Source organism: Channa argus, chromosome 13 (assembly GCF_033026475.1).
Source record: "Channa argus isolate prfri chromosome 13, Channa argus male v1.0, whole genome shotgun sequence".
NCBI lineage: Eukaryota > Metazoa > Chordata > Actinopteri > Anabantiformes > Channidae > Channa > Channa argus.
Window position 1 is genome coordinate 18,315,440 of NC_090209.1, and position 16,888 is coordinate 18,332,327.

The window sequence follows — 16,888 nt, forward strand, 5'->3', positions numbered from 1 at the left end:
AGAAAATATACAATGTTTTGGAATAAGTCAAAATCCTGAGCGTAATACTGTTGGACAGGAAGAACGTGAACCAAGTTCATGCAAGGACTCCAACAAACATCCCACAGTTGTTGAAGCTGCACTGTAAGAAGGAATGAGCTGAAATGCCTCCAAACCGATTCACTGGGATATTAACAGTTACACAAAACAGTCACCAGTTCACATACTTTATGTAGTTTTAGGATGTGAAAATGTTAATGCACAAACATACAAAATTCTAAAGGTTTCACAAACTTTCAAGCACCACTGTGTGCACACATAAAGGCAGCTCAAAAGCTATGATATTTACTTGCAGTAACCAACGGGTCATTTACATTTGCATCATCATAGTAACTACAACAACAAACAGTATTACCAACAAGGTTATGAGATATCCCCATATCACCAGCACAAGAGCTTTTGCAGCTGTCTTGGTGCAAGTTGTTCTCTGAATATGAGTTAAAAGCCTCAACGGTAAATGGGAGCCAAGAAATGCCCCCTCCCCCCCCCTTATCCTGCATGGCACCGATACAGATGTAGCTTAGGACATAGAAAGGGAAAAGGGAGACAGATACATGTGACAAAAGAAAGATGGAAGAGAGCCAAATGGAAGGAGGAGGAGCAGAGATGAAACGGGTTTGTGTGACAGTTCAGATGGAATATTCCCATGATCTGCTTAATGCTGTGGGCTGTGGGCTTAGATAGTACAGTAGATAGTACAGCCCAAGCAATATAATGCGTTATTTCCTGCACTCGCAATTGATTCTGGAACTGCAACTGTCAAAACTGTAGCTGCAGAAACTCTAAAGGTATTTAGATTATTCCAAGCAAAGTTTCAAATTTTAAACAAAAGTTAGGTTATTAATCCAAATGTAACGTTTTCTTTTATTTATTTATTTATTTTTTATTATTTGCATAGAACGAGTTGGTGCCTCCAACTGGGTGACAAAACCACTGAAGATGAAGAAAAAGCAACAAGAGGTTTTAATTAAGAGCCAGTCAAACCCCAGATGTTGGGAAACATGATGGTTATGTGTCATTTATTTGTTTTCAGGAATTAAACATTGGGACATTATTGTTTTTGTCTCAATTTAGCAGAGGCATGAGTGACTTGTAAATAATATGGTTCTTGCACATTATCATTTATTGCTTTAATCTGTCTTCATCACACTTTGGTGAAGGCTGTTTGGTTTTGTTGAAAACAGAAATGAAAAGGAAATGCACCTTCTGATACCTGGATCGTACTGCTGGAAAAGAGAACAGTTGCCAAAACATGTTGCTTCTTCCAAATTAATGAAACAAATGGAATGAATTATATACAGAGTGAAATAAGTTTACTGTCAGACTTTTTATTTGAAAAACAAGAGAGACACTTCACAATAACAAATACCTCTATAGAACCAGACCACAAAGTCTATGAATCTTCATAACTGATCCACACCACCGCCCTTTCTATGCAGACAATAGCTCCACCTGTTATAGACGACAAAGCCAAAACCATCACGGTCCCAACCAGCTGTGGTGTAAAACCACATGAATCCCAGAGACAAGCCCACCATTCTTTGGCATAAATGGCAGATTAAGCCCAAAAAACAAAAACAAGAAATGAAACACAGTGACATGACTGAAAAAAACATGGGATTGAGGGAATGGAAGAGAGAGAGAGGGAGGGACTGATTTATAAGGAAACAATAAATTATATAGGCGAAAGGTCACAGTTTTCATTGCGCTGATATAACACAACATGCCTCCATCTGTGAACTGGCCCTCGCTGTTCAAACAACCTCTAACAGTCTAAAGCTGAATCGAAAGGGAGATGATAAAACATTGCTTCCTCTCGTTAATGCCTGTGTTCACAGGCTGGTGAATGAAAGCTGTGTAGACACTGAAAGACAAAAACGAGAATGAAGGGCAGGAAGAGAGCTGACCCAATGGGCACAGCAAGAAAATCTAACAAAGAATGAGAAACAAGGCCAAAATTTCCTGAATCCTGAAGTCAAACTGCAAAAGAAACACACACATATATGAAGACATTACATCTTGGCACACATGTGAAGGCCATGGCTCCAAGGACTGGATGTGAAGAAGTAGTGTAAAAGGATGCAGATGTTGGAGCTTTAATGTTGATTTATTCACCATGTAAATCTAATTTATATATTTGGGAATCAGGACATTTTGTAAGAAGTTTGTAAAGAATAAAAAAGTCAAACAACCTTGAAGCTCATCCAAATCCAATTTCAGCCTATTCCCGTCATAGTGTGCACTTTTTAATTTATTCCTTAGTACACTGGACTCCCACAGTACACTATATTACTTTCCCAATCCCATAACTTAACAAGGCCTTTAAAGCCCATTTCCTCTAGCATGACAGTGTACACAGGAGTAAAGTTCAGTCCAGGACTAACAGCGTGTCCCTGTCTACTGACAGCTTTAGTCTTCTAGCACAAACAAGAGTCAACAATACACAAAAATTACATAATTTCTTTAAATCATGATGTCTGTTCGTCAAACAGGTTATCATTAAACACTACGCTACTGTGCTGCTGATGGTTGACGAGAGCCTAGAAGCAGGAGGAAACAGCTAGTCAGGACGTTTCAGCCCTTCTGTTGAGACATTGTCAAACGTGTTGGAAGCCCAATAAAACTACAGGCTGTTTTTACTCCTAGGTTTTTTTTTCCCCAGATTAAACGAATAAGATATAACATGTTGATTAAAATGGTCTCTATTGGTTCTGGTAGTTTGTTTCCAGTGTTAATTTAAGACAGCTGGCTGCTGGCGGTAGCTTCATATTCAAACTGTACAGTTCAACCTGAGTGGGCTCTCCCCTGCTTGTTCTGCTCAGCTGTTTTCATTCATCCTCTGCTAATCTGACGTCGTCTTTTCTCCTCCTTTCTCTGCAGTCGGCCGAAGAGGGGAAGCACCAGAACAAACCAACACCAAAAGACTCTTTGTCCCCCAGCGTCAGAAAACACACTTGCACTGTTTCCTCCCTTTGTCTGTCTACGTCCTACCCCCATCTTCAGCTTTCAACAATGCTTCATCTCTGTGCCCCAGCCCACACACCAGAATACCACAGAGGGATGCTGAGAACTTCTTCTATCTGGCTCATTGATTGTCTTGCACACCCGGTCGCCTGTGTCTCACTCCACTTTTCTTCTTGTGCCACTTCCTCATCAACACAATCCCCATCATTCCTTCTCTTCATCTCTCAAATCGGTGACCTCAAGCAACACCCACATCACAGTGACTTCATCGGGCAGCAGCTGCAAGTCAAGGCCATAGAGCAAAGTGTTGGTGGAGAAGACAATTAACATTGCCACTGTGTCTGGGACACCAGGGTGAGACTTCAGAAAGGAAAAATCTGGAACATATGAGCCACCTCGGTGTGTCATCTGGGTACCTGATCTTCATCTGTGAAATTTGTTGTCAGCATCAATTGAAGGATTGTGTTGTCTGGGAAATGTAAGTTGTGGGACTTTCATTTCAAGGCCACTATCAAGTCTCAACAAGGCCACCAAAGTACTGAGACAGAGGCTGTGCTTTCCTACGTAACTGTCTGTGTATCTGTTCTCCTTGTCCCAGTCTTCACATTTTGTTCTATAAAAAAAAAAAAAGATTAAGATAGGGTGGATCATGAAAGCTATCAAAGAGATGTACAGTAAACTGCAAACTAAACACACATTAGACGTGACTGTTTCACGTTTTTTTTTTTTTTTTTTTTCATCCCTGAATATGCAGACAGAACTGCCCGGTGCCAATTGGAAGAAAGATAAAGCACTAAGTAAATGGTCAGATAATATACTGTAGATATATGACAAACAAGAGAATCAAAAGTTCATTGCCACAAGAAATCAAAGAGAGCTTGTTTTGCTGGATCCTTTCTGCAGCTCTTATGTTGACCTGAAAGTCAGCATTACTGCGGATTGTTTGGTCAAACAGCTTGTGAGGAAGGTGAGAGAGAGCCTCAATTAAAAGCTCCAGATTAGGTTTCAGGTGGTGTATAATCCTGTACAATCTGAGGTTACAAGGTTTCACATATTATTTTCTAAATGTACTGGTTAAAGTTAAATGTAACACAGTTCTGTTTTTCTGTCAGCTCAGACTTGTACTAGACAAAGTGACTCCTTTTAGTTTGCAGTTGCCATTTTGCCTTCACACTTATGTAAGTGTCACATCCATTTTGTTTAGGTAAAAAATACATTTTATAATATTTTTACTAGCCATCAAGCTGATTTGATGGTAGGTGCAATTTTAAATGTTAATGGTTCTGAAAAAGAGAAGAAGCTATGATGAACAGATGCTGCCATCTGCAGGACAGTGTGCAGATTCTGTTTACCAAATATAAAAGGCCTGTTTTGTCAGCCTGCATTATTTGTTAGAAACAGATTCTTCAGCTATGAATTTGTGCCAAGCTAAGATAACCAGATGGTTTCTTTTTATTACAGAAAACATTAACAGCTATGCACTTGCTCAAATAGTACTACATACAAAATTATTCAAACATGAGTACAAAACAGTGAGGTTGTCACGTTTTAGTTTAAAAAGGTTTTACAAAACCAGCTACAATGGAACATACAGAATCTCTTTTGGATTAAAAAAGGCAGTGGTTTTTTTTTAAAGATTATTAAATGTTCTGTAAATAAACAAATTTCTCCTCTTTAAATGAAAATGTTAGAGTAGCAGAGCCCCCTTCAGCAAAGTTTTAATCCCAGTTTGGTTGTGTGTTCAGAGATGCTGGTTCAACCACAGCACCGTGTTGAGGAAGCAGTCGGCCTGCGTGTCCACTCTGGATAAAGAATGTCCGTCTTCTGGAAACCACAACAATCTACAACAAAAAGAACAATGGTAAAATCACACCATGATCACAATTATTGGTTTCAGTGTTGTGATGAAGATGTTTTTTGTTTCAAATATCAGCTGGCTGGCTTTGTTTGATGTACTGTGCTCTGTTGTACCTGACAGGTGAGGCTCTGCTCTTCAGGGCTTTATAGAGCTCCAGACCCTGGTGAGGGGACACTCGCCTGTCTCTGCCTCCCAGCATCAGCAACACTGGAGCCTTGATCTAAACAGACATAATTTGTAACACTTAAAGGTACATTTACACACACAAATACAGTTTCTTTATGAATCTCACTCGTACGTTTCCTCGAGTAGCACTAGAATCTAAAACCCTGTCACAATAGCCCGGGTCCTAAATCTAAAAACTAGTGATGGGACTTCCCTGTTAATTAGGGTGGATGGGACATATCCTTTTTTATAGGATTAATCCCAATTCAGATCAACTATCAGGTCAAAACAATCACTTTTTACAACACCAATTCAAAAAAAAAAAAAAAATGGGAAGATGTGTGAAATGTAGATTTAATAAAACAATGCAATGATTGGCAGATCTCATCAACCCATTTTTTATTTACAATAGAACCTAAACAACATATCAGGAACTGAGAATTTTTACCATTTCATCAAACTGAATTGGATGGCAGCAAGACATCTCAAAAAAGTTGGAACACGGCCATGTTTATCATTGTGTGTCATCCTCTCTTCTTTTAACTACTGTCTGTAAACATCTGGTAAGTGAAGAGACCAGTTGCTGGAGTTTTAGGAGAGGAATGTTGTCCCGATCTTGTCTGATGCAGGATTCTAGCTGCTGAACAGTCCTGGGACTTTGTGCTGGGTTTTTTTTATGATGCACCAAATGTTTTCTATTGGTGAAAGGTCTGGACTGCAGTCAGGCCAGTTCAGCCCCTGGAGTCTTCTCCTGTGAAGCCATGCTGTTGTTATGGCTGTAGTATGTGGTTTAGCATTGTCTTTCATATATATCCAAGGCCTTTCCTGAAAGAGACGTTGTGTGGATGGGAGCATATGTTGCTCTAAAACTTCCATGTTTCAGGATTGGAGATTTTACTGATGTGTAAGCTGCCCGTGCTATATGCACTAATGCATCCCCATACTATTTGTGGACAGGTTTTTAACTGTCTGCTGATAACAAGCTGGGTGGTCTCTCTCCTCTTTAGTCCACAAGACATAGTGTCCATGGTTCCAAAAAAACAATTTTAAATTTTGACCACGCAGTTTGCCTCAGAGCCTTTTACATAAACTTTCTGGGTCATGTTCACATATGGCTTCTTCTTTGGATGAAACAGTTTAACATACTAACATTTGTGGATTGCAGAGTGAAATGTGTTCAGACAGTGATTTCTAGAAATGTTCCTGAGCTGATGCAGTGATGTCCAGTAAAGAATCATGTCTGTTTTTAATGCATTTTTAGACTTTTGTGTTTGTCACAGATTGGTGAACCTCTGCTTCTCTGAAATGCTGCTTTTATACCAGTCCTGTTACTGACCTGTTCCAAATTAATGTAATTACTTATCAAAAGCTCCATTAGTTTTTGATTTGGGAAAAACTTTCCAGCCCTTTGTTCCTTATCTTCCAACTTTTGAGTGTGTTGCTTCAATCAAATTCAAAATATTTTCCATGAAATGGTATAATCTGTTTCAACGTTGATATGTTGTTTATGTTCTGTTGTGAATAAGATATGGGTTAATGAAATTTGTAAATGATTGCATTCTGTTTTTATTTACATTTTACACAATTTACAATGCAACCGCATGGGGACACAAGCCAGTGTCTTCTTGTGCCAGTCCCAAGACTTTCACACCAAAAATGACTCCCATACCGGATTGGTTGGGGCCCGGATGTGAACAACGACCTCCACCGGTGCTGTTGACCTACAGGGTACTGGTGGAAATTGGACTACTGTTGGTCGAGGGGGGGGGTAGAGGAGGAAGGTGTGTTCGTAGGCAGAGAGAAAAAAGAAAAGCTAAGACTGTAGGACTGATGGTAGGGACTTTGACTGTTAGGACAATGACAGGGAAGGCTAGACAAGGTTGACATGATGCAGAGAAGGAAGGTGGATAAACTGTGTATCCAGGAGACCTAGTGGAAAGGTAGCAAAGCTTGAACCTTAGGAGCAGGGTTTAAGTCGTTTTACCATGGGTCAGATAGGAAGAGAAATTGAGTAGGAGTTATCCTGAAAGAGGAGTTTTTTTTAGGAATGTTCTAGAGATGAAAAGAGTATCAGACAGGTTGATGAGTCTGAAGCTGGAAATTGAAGGAGTGATGTTCAATGTTCTTAGTGGTTATTCACTACAGTTAGGATGTGAGTTAGGAGAGAAGGAGAAATTCTGAAGTGAGTTAGATGAAGTGATGACTAGCATCCCCAGAGGTGAGAGAGTGGTGACTGGTGATGATTTCAATGGTTCCTGTTGGTGAAGGAAACAGAGGTGATGAGAATGTGATGGGCAGGTTTGGTCTTCAGGACAGGAACACAGAAGGACAGATGGTGGTAGACTTTGCAAAGAGGATGGAAATGGCTGTAGTGAACACTTTCTTCCAGAAGAGGCAGGAACATAGGGTGACGTATAAGAGCGGAGGTAGAAGCACTCAGGTGAACTACATCTTATGTCAATGTTGTAAGCTGAAAGAAATCAGTGACTGCAAAGTATTGCTCGGGGAGAGTGTCCCAGTCAACACAGGATGGTGGCGTGTACAATGACTCTGGTGGTGAGGAAGATGAAGAGGACTAAGGCAGATCAGAGGACGAAATGGTGGAAGTTGAAAAAGGAAGAATGTTGTGTAGTTTTCAGGGAGGAACTGAGACAGACTATGGGTGGAAAGGAGATGCTTTCAGATGACTGGACAAGTACTGCTAATGTGATCAGGGAGACAGGTAGGAGGGTACTCTGTGTGTTATCTGGAAAGAGGAAAGCGGACAAGGAGACTTGGTGGTGGAACAAGGAAGTTCAGGAGTGTATACAGAGAAAGAGGTTAGCTAAGAAGAAGTGGGACACTGAGGGGACTGAAGAGAGTAGACAGGACTACAGGGAGTTGCAGCTTAATGTGAAGGTAGAGGTGGAAAAGGCCAAACAAAGACCATATGAAGAATTGTATGCTAGGTTGAACACTAAGGAGGGAGAGGTGGATTTGTACAGGTTACTGAGGCAGAGAGATGGGAAGGATGTGCAGCAACATAAGGTGATTAAAGATAAGGATGAAAATGTACTGCCAGGTGCCAGGAGTGTGATGGGAAGGAAACTTTGAAGAGTTGATGAAGAGGAAAATTAAAAGAGAACATAGAATAGAAGAGGTGACTGGTGTGAAGCAGGATGTGGCAAAGAGTGAAGTGAGGAGGACGTTGAACAGTGGAAAGACAGTTGGTCCTAATGTAATACCTGTGGAGAGGTGGCAGAGTTTCTCACTAGTTTCTTTAACAAGATCTTGGAGAGTGAGAGGATGCCTGAGGAATGAAGGAGAAGTGTACTGGTGCCCATTTTTAAGAACAAGGGAGATGTGCAGAGCTGTGGCAACTACAGAGGAATAAAGCTGATGAGCCAAACATTGAAGTTGTGGGAAAGAGTAGTGGAAGCTAGGCTAAGGGCAGAGGTTAAGATGGGCCACACTGCAGGCTTGGTGCAGAGGAAGCTGTAGAGTAAATACTGTGTGGCTTTGGTCTTATTACATACTTGTCCTTTACACCACACACTACACACACTTTTTTAAAATTTGTGTTGCGGTGGTTCTTTATTTTTTTTTGTGTGTGTATCCTTTCTTTTTGAGCAGAGGCTAGCTGTAACAAGCTGTTTTTTTCTAGATTTGAAGGTCATTTCCATTGCAACATTAACACAGAGATTGACATTATGGTCACATTGATTTTAATAGTCATGGTTTATAATCGCAAATCCCATGTGTCAGTTTGCTTAGATGTAATTGTTGTTACACTCCCGAACTTGCCCGCGAATCGTCACGTTTTTTTAATTTTCTAGGGTGCAGAGAGAGGAGCTGTGGTATTGTATGAGGAAGTCTGGAGTGTCAGGGAAGTGTGTTAGAGTGATGCAGGACATGTATGAGAGCTGTAAGACTGTGGTGAGGTTTGCTGTAGGTTTGACAGAGGAGTTCAAGGTGGACGTGGGTCTGCATCAAGGATCGGCTCTGAGGCCCTTCTTGTTTGCTCTGCTGATGGACAGGCTGACAGATGAGGTTAGACAGGAATCTCCACGGACTATGATGTTTGCAGATGACATTATGATTTGTAGTGAGAAGAAGGAGCAGGTGGAGGAAAATTTAGAGAGGTGGAGGTCTGCTCTGGAAAACAGAGGAATGAAGCTTAGCTGCAGTAAGACAGAATACATGTGTGTCAATGAGAGGGACCCAGGGGGAATGGTGACGTTACAGGGATCAGAGGTGAAGAAGGTGAGTATTTAGGGTCAACAGTTCAGAGCAACGGAGAGTGTGGAAAAGAGGTGAGTGCAAGCAGGTTAGAACGGGTGGAAAAAGTTGTCAGGTGTGTATAAAAGAGATAAAAGAGTATCAGCAAGAATGAAAGGGAAGGTCTTCAAGACGGTGGTGAGACCAACGATGTTGTTCAGCTTAAAGACAGTGGCACTGAAGAAAAGATAGGAGGCAGAGCTGAAGATGTTTAGGATTGACAGGATCAGGAATGAGGACATTAGAGGGACAGCTCATGTTAGAAGTTTTGGAGATAAAGTCAGAGAGGCCAGATTGAGGTTGGAGCTGCCAGGCAGGAGGTCTAGTGGAAGACCAAATTGATGGATGTAGTGAGAGAGGACATAAAGTTAGTTGGTGTGAGAGAAGAGGATGCAGAGGACAGGGTTAGATGGAGGCACATGATTCGCTGTGGTGACCCCTGAAAGGGAACAGCTGAAAGCAAAAGGTGTCGTCTTTTCCTCCATGTGCAAAACAGATACATTTTACAGGCACTACGATGAGGCTCCACTACAGAAGTCTAGAGGCTTCTGATTTCCACTTTTGTTATGAAAGCAGCGAAACAAATTCAGTTCTTACAATACAGAGTTAGTTATATGTACATAATGTTTAAGGGACTGACCTGAGCAGCATGTGTGATGGGTGATTTATCCAACATGGCTGCCAGGGATTCAGCGGTGGGTATTCGGTCATATGAGAACGGAAACCCCACACTGGTGTAACGCCTTGTAGCAGGAACAGAGAGAGAGAAAATGAAACTGTAAAGCTCGTGTGCATCCTGTGTGGATCAGTTGTTGTTTGTGTGTCTGTCTCACCAGTCCACTATATCACTGGTTCCCAATAAAGTTGCAGCATTGATAACAGGGTTCCTGGCAGCACACGCTTTGTAAAACTCCGGGTACTGACCAATCAGGTGACAGGACAGAAAACCCCCATGAGAACCGCCAATCACAGCCAAGCGTTTGGGGTCGAGTGTCAGGTCACTCTGCAGCGCGGTAAGCACAGCCCTCTGGGTAAAGACAGGGAGTTGTAATCAGATCAGTAATACTGCACAGTAATACTTTATGGCTAAACACTGTACTTTAGGACAAATTTTCCTATTTCTTTTCTAATAATCAAAAAGTAGTTTCTCGCATTTTACCATTTTCCTCGTATTGTAAGGTCTGCTTCTAACCTCATTATCCAGCACTCTGCATCAAAAAGAGGAGCTCTCAGTACCTGCACATCTATTACATCCTGGCTTCCGATCTGACCGATCAGGGATAAAATGCTGTGTTGGCCAAACCCTGTGGATCCCCGGTAATTCACTGGATAAAAACAGAGAGGGAAACGGATAAATCAGAACAAAACTTTAAAGGCTTTTCAAACTTAAGGACAAATGACCCCCCCCCCCCCCCCCCCCCCCCATGTGTGTGCTTTTTACCCATGAGCACAGCAAAGCCGAGTTTAGCCAATCCAGCTGTGATGCTGTTCCACTCCGCAGGAAAGTGGGAGTGAGGTCCACCTGAGGGAGAAAACATGTTACAAAATGTAACAATTTAATATTTTACAGCAATTACACAGAGTGTACACTGACCATGGATGAAGACAACCAGAGGTATCCTGGCTTCATAGAGAGACGGTTTAACCAGAATTGCTCCAAAGTTCAAGCCAGCTGGGGAGAGAGGGACAGGGTAAGAGAAAAACAAGGAGAATAGACCTCAACATCACAAGCAGGAGTGATTGAAAGCTCACAGTACTGTGTGTTGTCCTCCTCAGGTGCAGGTGTTACATCTAAAAATTTCCACTTAAAGTCAAACGATAAGGGGGGCTGCTGCAGGGTTCGCCAGGTCATGGCCTCATTTGCCAAGGGGAGGAAACCCACCCGCTGCATACATAGCCCCACAAACACAAGGAGATAATAGGTAAATAATTATTTTCATCTAATTAATCTTGTTTAATGATACAGATAAATATGCCTGTGTTTGTGTGTGTGTGTGAACTGTCTGACCAAAGTGGGTGGTGTGTTGGGGCTGGAGCAACAGACGACCAGCAGGTCCCGCTGGATGGTCAGAAGCTTCCAGCTGCCGTAAACTTCAGAAGCAACTGCAGAGGAGAGTAAAGAGAAAAAAAAAATGGATGAAGGACAGACAGAACAGACAAAGGTCTTGAGGACTCACTGAGTATACCCACATTAAATTGCATAGGTGTGGATGATCTTATGTCAAGTCCCTGTATATCCAAATCAAAAGGTTTAAATTATGAATGAAGATGCATTTGAAATAAAATCATTTTTAATGGTTAAAATGTTTAATTTCAAGTGACAAACTTGCAATAATTGGGTTGATATGGAGTAATGTACAAGTTGTATTTGCATTTAATGTTGAGTCATTGTGTGCTTTGTTATTGCAACATTAACTCACATGGTGTTTTCATACCTTCTGGTTCTCTCTTGTGCTCCTGATGAAGTTGAAAAGGTGAAGGAGGTGAGGGAGGGAAGAAAGGAGGATCAAGAGATGGTGAAGGAGGAGGAGGAAGGTGAGCGTTAGAAGGAAGGGGAGGAACTAGAAGTGGTGAGAAAGGAGAAGGGGGAGGTGGAAGAAGAGGAGACAGGGGAGTAAGGGGAGTAGGAGATAGAGGTGGATGGGGAGGCCAACAAGGAGAAACCGGAGGTGGAAACAGAGATGAGAGGGGAGACGGAGGAGGAGGAAAAAGAAGAGATGAAGATGAGGACAGGAGAGATAGAGGTGCCGGAGAGAATTTACTCTTACTATAGGAGAGGGAAGTGACTTTCTTTGATCTTCTGTCAACCATAAAGACGTCCTGGAAGAGAGAAAGGAAAATGAGTCATGGGGGATTGTGAGTCTGACAACAAGAAGAATCCAAAATAAGAAAAACTAGTTTCATCAGACTCAAACCCCTTGAAAAATAAAGTTTTCCTTTTTTGGTTGAAATTTTTTTTTAGAAATATGCTTTCACTTTGTCACATGCAGATGAACAAAAATTGCTCTTCTTTCCTGTTTTAGTGTTTCTAGACAAAAGGTTACTGGGTCTAAATACTTCCTACAATGACTAAATAAAAACTGAGAATATTTTGTAGTGTGGGTCTTTTTTTTCATAAAACAAACCTGTTAGATAAAAACATGGCTGACACCCTCATAACTGTGTCTTGATTATAGACCTAGAGCCTGGAAGTGCTCAGCTTTATTTGGTATAAATCCTAGACGCTAATGGAATCAGGTAACCTACAAAAATCAGCACCTTTCGAGCGTTACAAATAAGAAGGAACCAGATAACCAGTGAACTTTACAGGAGCTGCTAGGTGGATTTGAAATCTGGGACACAACCAGGTTAGTTGTGTTTCTGCTAAGTTAACTGACTCTAGCTCCACAGTAAATTCAGGAATGACAGCGAGTTCTTGGAAACAAAGCGAATGAGTGAGTGCCAGGAACTTGTTTAAAATATCAGTTACCTTCCGGTTCCTGTGGGCGCTGCTGAACACCACTCTCTGACTGTCTGCAGACCAGCAGGACGATGGCAAAGCTTCATAAACACCTGCAAATTCACCTGTAAGAGAGAACTGCTCACCTGTAATATTTATCACTCTGGTCTTGTACTAAGCTCAATTCGCATCCTACCACATATCACTAGTTATTTTTGTATGTAACCTACCAGTCTGTGGTCTGTTGACAACATCCAGCAGTGTTGATGTCTTCCCGCTCTTCAAGTCCAACTGTGGAAAATTAAAACTGACTTATTAACTGTTAAAGAGAAGAAACACACAATATACACACACACACACACACACACACACACACACACAACCTCTTGCAGACTGAGACACTGATTGTGAGGGCCAAACACTTGGCCCTGCAGGTAGATCAGTGTGGACCCGTCTGGACTTAGCCTGGGACAGGACACTGACAGGTTGTCCCCCGACAGACACTCTGGTTTGTAGAAAGGAGGATACGAAGAGGTCAGAGAAGCAGAGCAGAAAGAACATATCTGATGAACTGACAGAGACAAAGGGAACATACCACAGTGCCCATCCAGGCTGAGTTTGAACAATGCTGACCTGAAATAGTTCAGAGAGACATACAGTGAAGCAGCAATGCAAACCAAATGGTGCCTGGTAGTTGTTACGTTTCCAAATCAAAACCACGACTTCGGGCAATTAAAAAAAAATAAAAAATAAAAATAAATAATAATCAAACTTGACTGAACTTTAGTGCTAAGGTTGTTTTTTTTTTTTTCATGGTGACTCAGACTGAGTCAGAAAACAAGAGGATCCATCTGACCTGCGATTGGAGCAGAATTTCAGTCCCAGTCTGAACGGTTCGTGATACCAACCAACAAAAATCACCGACTGACTTCCAGGAGCCCACAGAGCCTGGGAAAAAACATTCATAAAACACACGCAGGATTATTAAACCGAGCAGAGTAAGAAGCCAGAAGAACATTCTTATGTTAGTTTGTATCAGTAAAATTAAAGGTCATTCAATCATGTCAATAAATCCACATTAACATTTATATCAAAAACAAATGCTCACTGGAGCTATGTCTCCATAGACTGAAAGACCAAATAAATCCTTTTAGTATAAGATGAGTCCTCTCTGTCCTTACCTGACCAGGTGAGACATCAGTGGGCACACCCTGCAGCACACTGACGGCACCGTTCTGCAGATTCACCACACAGAGCACTGGGGTGCTCTTGTTGGTCAGACCTTCGCCCCAGTCCTCACTGTATACACTACTGTCCTAGTTTGGTACAATAAGACACGAGAGAAATGAGAGACATGTACACATTTGTGTGACACAGTTTTGATAAACTAATTTTTGGCTTTACTGGCTTAATATGTAATCAATTATTGTAAAATCAAGAGTGAGTTAGTGAACTGTTGTGATAGTTTAAGAATGTGATTGATATTATCCTTAATACATTTAAGTTCTTGTTCACTGTGTGTGTGTGAGTGTGTTGTATAGTACCGTCCCATATGCAGATTCCCCATCATGCCTTTGTGTCGATGGGTTCTTGGTCTTCTCAGCAACATACAACAGTTTATTCTCGCACCCTGACCACGACAGACAGCCAAACTGAACTGGAAACACACACACACACACTTTATTTTAAAATGCATGAACACACATTATTGTGAAGGCACTACAGTAGATCCTGCTTAGCCATTTTTGGGTGGCAATATATAATATTGCTAAGCGACAGAGAAGCAATTGCGAACAAACATGTGAAGCATCCTTCTTACCATCGTCATAAACTCTGCCGTGTATGTCGAGGGCTGTCAGGTTGAGGCATTTCCTGAGGCCATGGCCATCCCATATCTACACAGCAACAAAACACAACCTTGTCAAAATGCTCAAACAACAAACTAATAGCAGATGCTACTGCCCCTTTTCTCACCTCCAGAAGCTGGTGGCTGCCTGTTTCCCTGACAACAGCCCTGAGGGCTCGAATTGGAGAGAGTCCACTGAGTAACCTGAGGAGCAGGAGTGTAATTAACTCTGTTAACAAAGACTGCTTTCAATAATCAATTCATCATCTACACTACTTATCCTGGGTCTTGGAGGATGTGTGAGACCCAATTGCACCTGTCATTAGGAGAGATGTGGGATAACGAGTAAATGGTCTGCATTCTACCTTACTGGACAAAGCACTTAATATTGCTTCCAATTCACACACACACTCGCACAATGATGACGGCAGGGCTGCCGTGCAAGGAGTTGCCACTCAGTGTCAAAGATACTCTGACAAGAGGAGCCAGGAATCGAACTGCTGACCCTCCAATCGGCAGACAACTGATGTGTCTCCAGCCATTCAACATGTCCAGCTATCGCAAAGCTACAAATGGAGAGACAACCACTCGCACATTAAAATTAAAAGTAAAAAAAAAAAAATTAAACCTGCATGTCTTTGGATTGCAGGAGGAAACTGGAGAACCCAGAGAAGCCTCAGCCAAGCATGGCGCTGACATGCACTTTCAAACCCATGACCTTCTAGCTGCGAGACGGGAGTGCCCCCCAGTGTAATGTTTTCTGAGACACATTTGAAATGACTACCCCCTTCGGTAATACTCACTCTCCTGACACCGGCACACAGGGTCCAGGTGCGAGGACAGTCCCGATGCTCTTGTGGTCCTTGCTGTTTGGGATCAGGGTCCACCGCTGTGAGTAGCGAAGTCTGGAGGCCCGGACCAAGTCACTCTGGTTCCAGTCTGAATGAAGACACAGTGAACAGTTTTACAAATTGCACTCACTCACTCAATCTGCACCATGTTTATCGACTAATGACCTCCAAGAAAATGCCTGGAAATCTTTCTGGAATATAATATAAACAGTAATGCTGGTTAAACGATAAAGTATATCTGTTGGCAGATATGGACGAAAAACAAATGTTTCACAGTTAATGATATATCATTTTTTAACATGCAGTATCAGACTGATTTATCAGATATTAAAGGAGGGGCTAGTTCAGACGTCCCTCCCTGAACTTACAATAATAGGCGTCAGGCTGCGTGGTGTTCTTCCATAAATACTGTGGAACCTTCTTTAACCCCTTACAAAGTTTCAGTAGCAGGTTACAAATCAACATCATCAGGTCAAAGTCATCTCTATTTTACAATTCCCCCGCTCCACTACAAAACAGCTCTGACAGCAAAAGGGGAGGGGGGGGGTTGTACCAGCGGCTCACCTGCAGTCACGGTGTAGATCCGGAGCTCTGGGAGCTGTTCTTCGCTCACACGAGCAGAAACAGGCGCAGGGAGGCCGCTGACTTCTCCGAACAGCTCGGTGATTAGTCTGGGTTCCATTGGCGTCTGCAGCCGCACGCGCCACGAAGCACGCCGACCTCAATTGGGACACAAGCAGTGTATCACACGGGGGGCGCACGCTCATGAATCAGGCACCGGAAACACTCGTGTGTCCTGTTCGCAGCTGTTCGGGGAGTTAAACGCTCGTCCTGCTCGGCTGTGTCAGTGGCTTCATCGCCTCTCCTCCGAGACTTGACTCAACACTTCACAACAATCTCGGCTCCACCAGCGCCTCCATGTTGAATCCGCGAATGGACGAAACCACCTCGGTTCAGTTCGGAGGGGTGGTATTAAGGAAACTGACCGTCTGTGGAGCAGTACTCACATTGTTAAATAAAGTAAAAGTACCCCTTCAGCAGTGAAGATTTACTCTGTTACAAGTACAAGTCTTACGTTAAAAAATGTCTTAATTTTTATTTTGCTTTAAAACATTATCAAATCTTTTTTAATTTCAATTTAATAAAACTACATTTCTCTCCAGATGTGTTGCTTGCTTGTTATTTATTGATTTATTTCCATGTAGGCATTGTTTGTCACTAACGTCCTGCATTTAAATCCTTACATAGGATTTAAAGATCTTGTATATAATAGTAAACTGGAAAATGGGACTAATATGTAACTTAGGTTGTTACATCTGGACAAAACTGGAGCTTGTGTGCTACTTTAGTCCACTGTTTTCAACCTAAGGGTTGGTCCCTTTCAGAGTGTCACAGGAGAATTACAAGGGGTCATGAGAGGATCAACCGCAGAAAAGATAGTTTTCCATTAGCGTCTTGTGTGAATTTTC

At 42.0% G+C, this 16,888-nt stretch overlaps 1 protein-coding gene across 1 annotated transcript; it reads right to left on the minus strand.

Annotated features, from left to right (window-relative positions):
* Positions 1-4,437: 4,437 nt before the first annotated feature.
* Positions 4,438-16,482, minus strand: zgc:136971 (S9 family peptidase). Its single transcript, XM_067528098.1, has 21 exons — positions 15,984-16,482; positions 15,372-15,507; positions 14,697-14,772; positions 14,542-14,617; positions 14,267-14,379; positions 13,904-14,038; positions 13,579-13,670; positions 13,318-13,355; positions 13,106-13,227; positions 12,953-13,013; positions 12,753-12,847; positions 12,052-12,103; positions 11,292-11,386; positions 11,036-11,168; positions 10,878-10,955; positions 10,725-10,805; positions 10,520-10,608; positions 10,117-10,310; positions 9,924-10,026; positions 4,975-5,081; positions 4,438-4,844 (listed from the first exon to the last, which is right to left on the minus strand). Exons 1-21 carry the CDS (start codon positions 16,099-16,101, stop codon positions 4,745-4,747), a joined length of 2,094 nt encoding a protein of 697 aa, XP_067384199.1. The 5' UTR covers positions 16,102-16,482; the 3' UTR covers positions 4,438-4,744.
* Between the last annotated feature and the right edge of the window lie 406 nt (positions 16,483-16,888).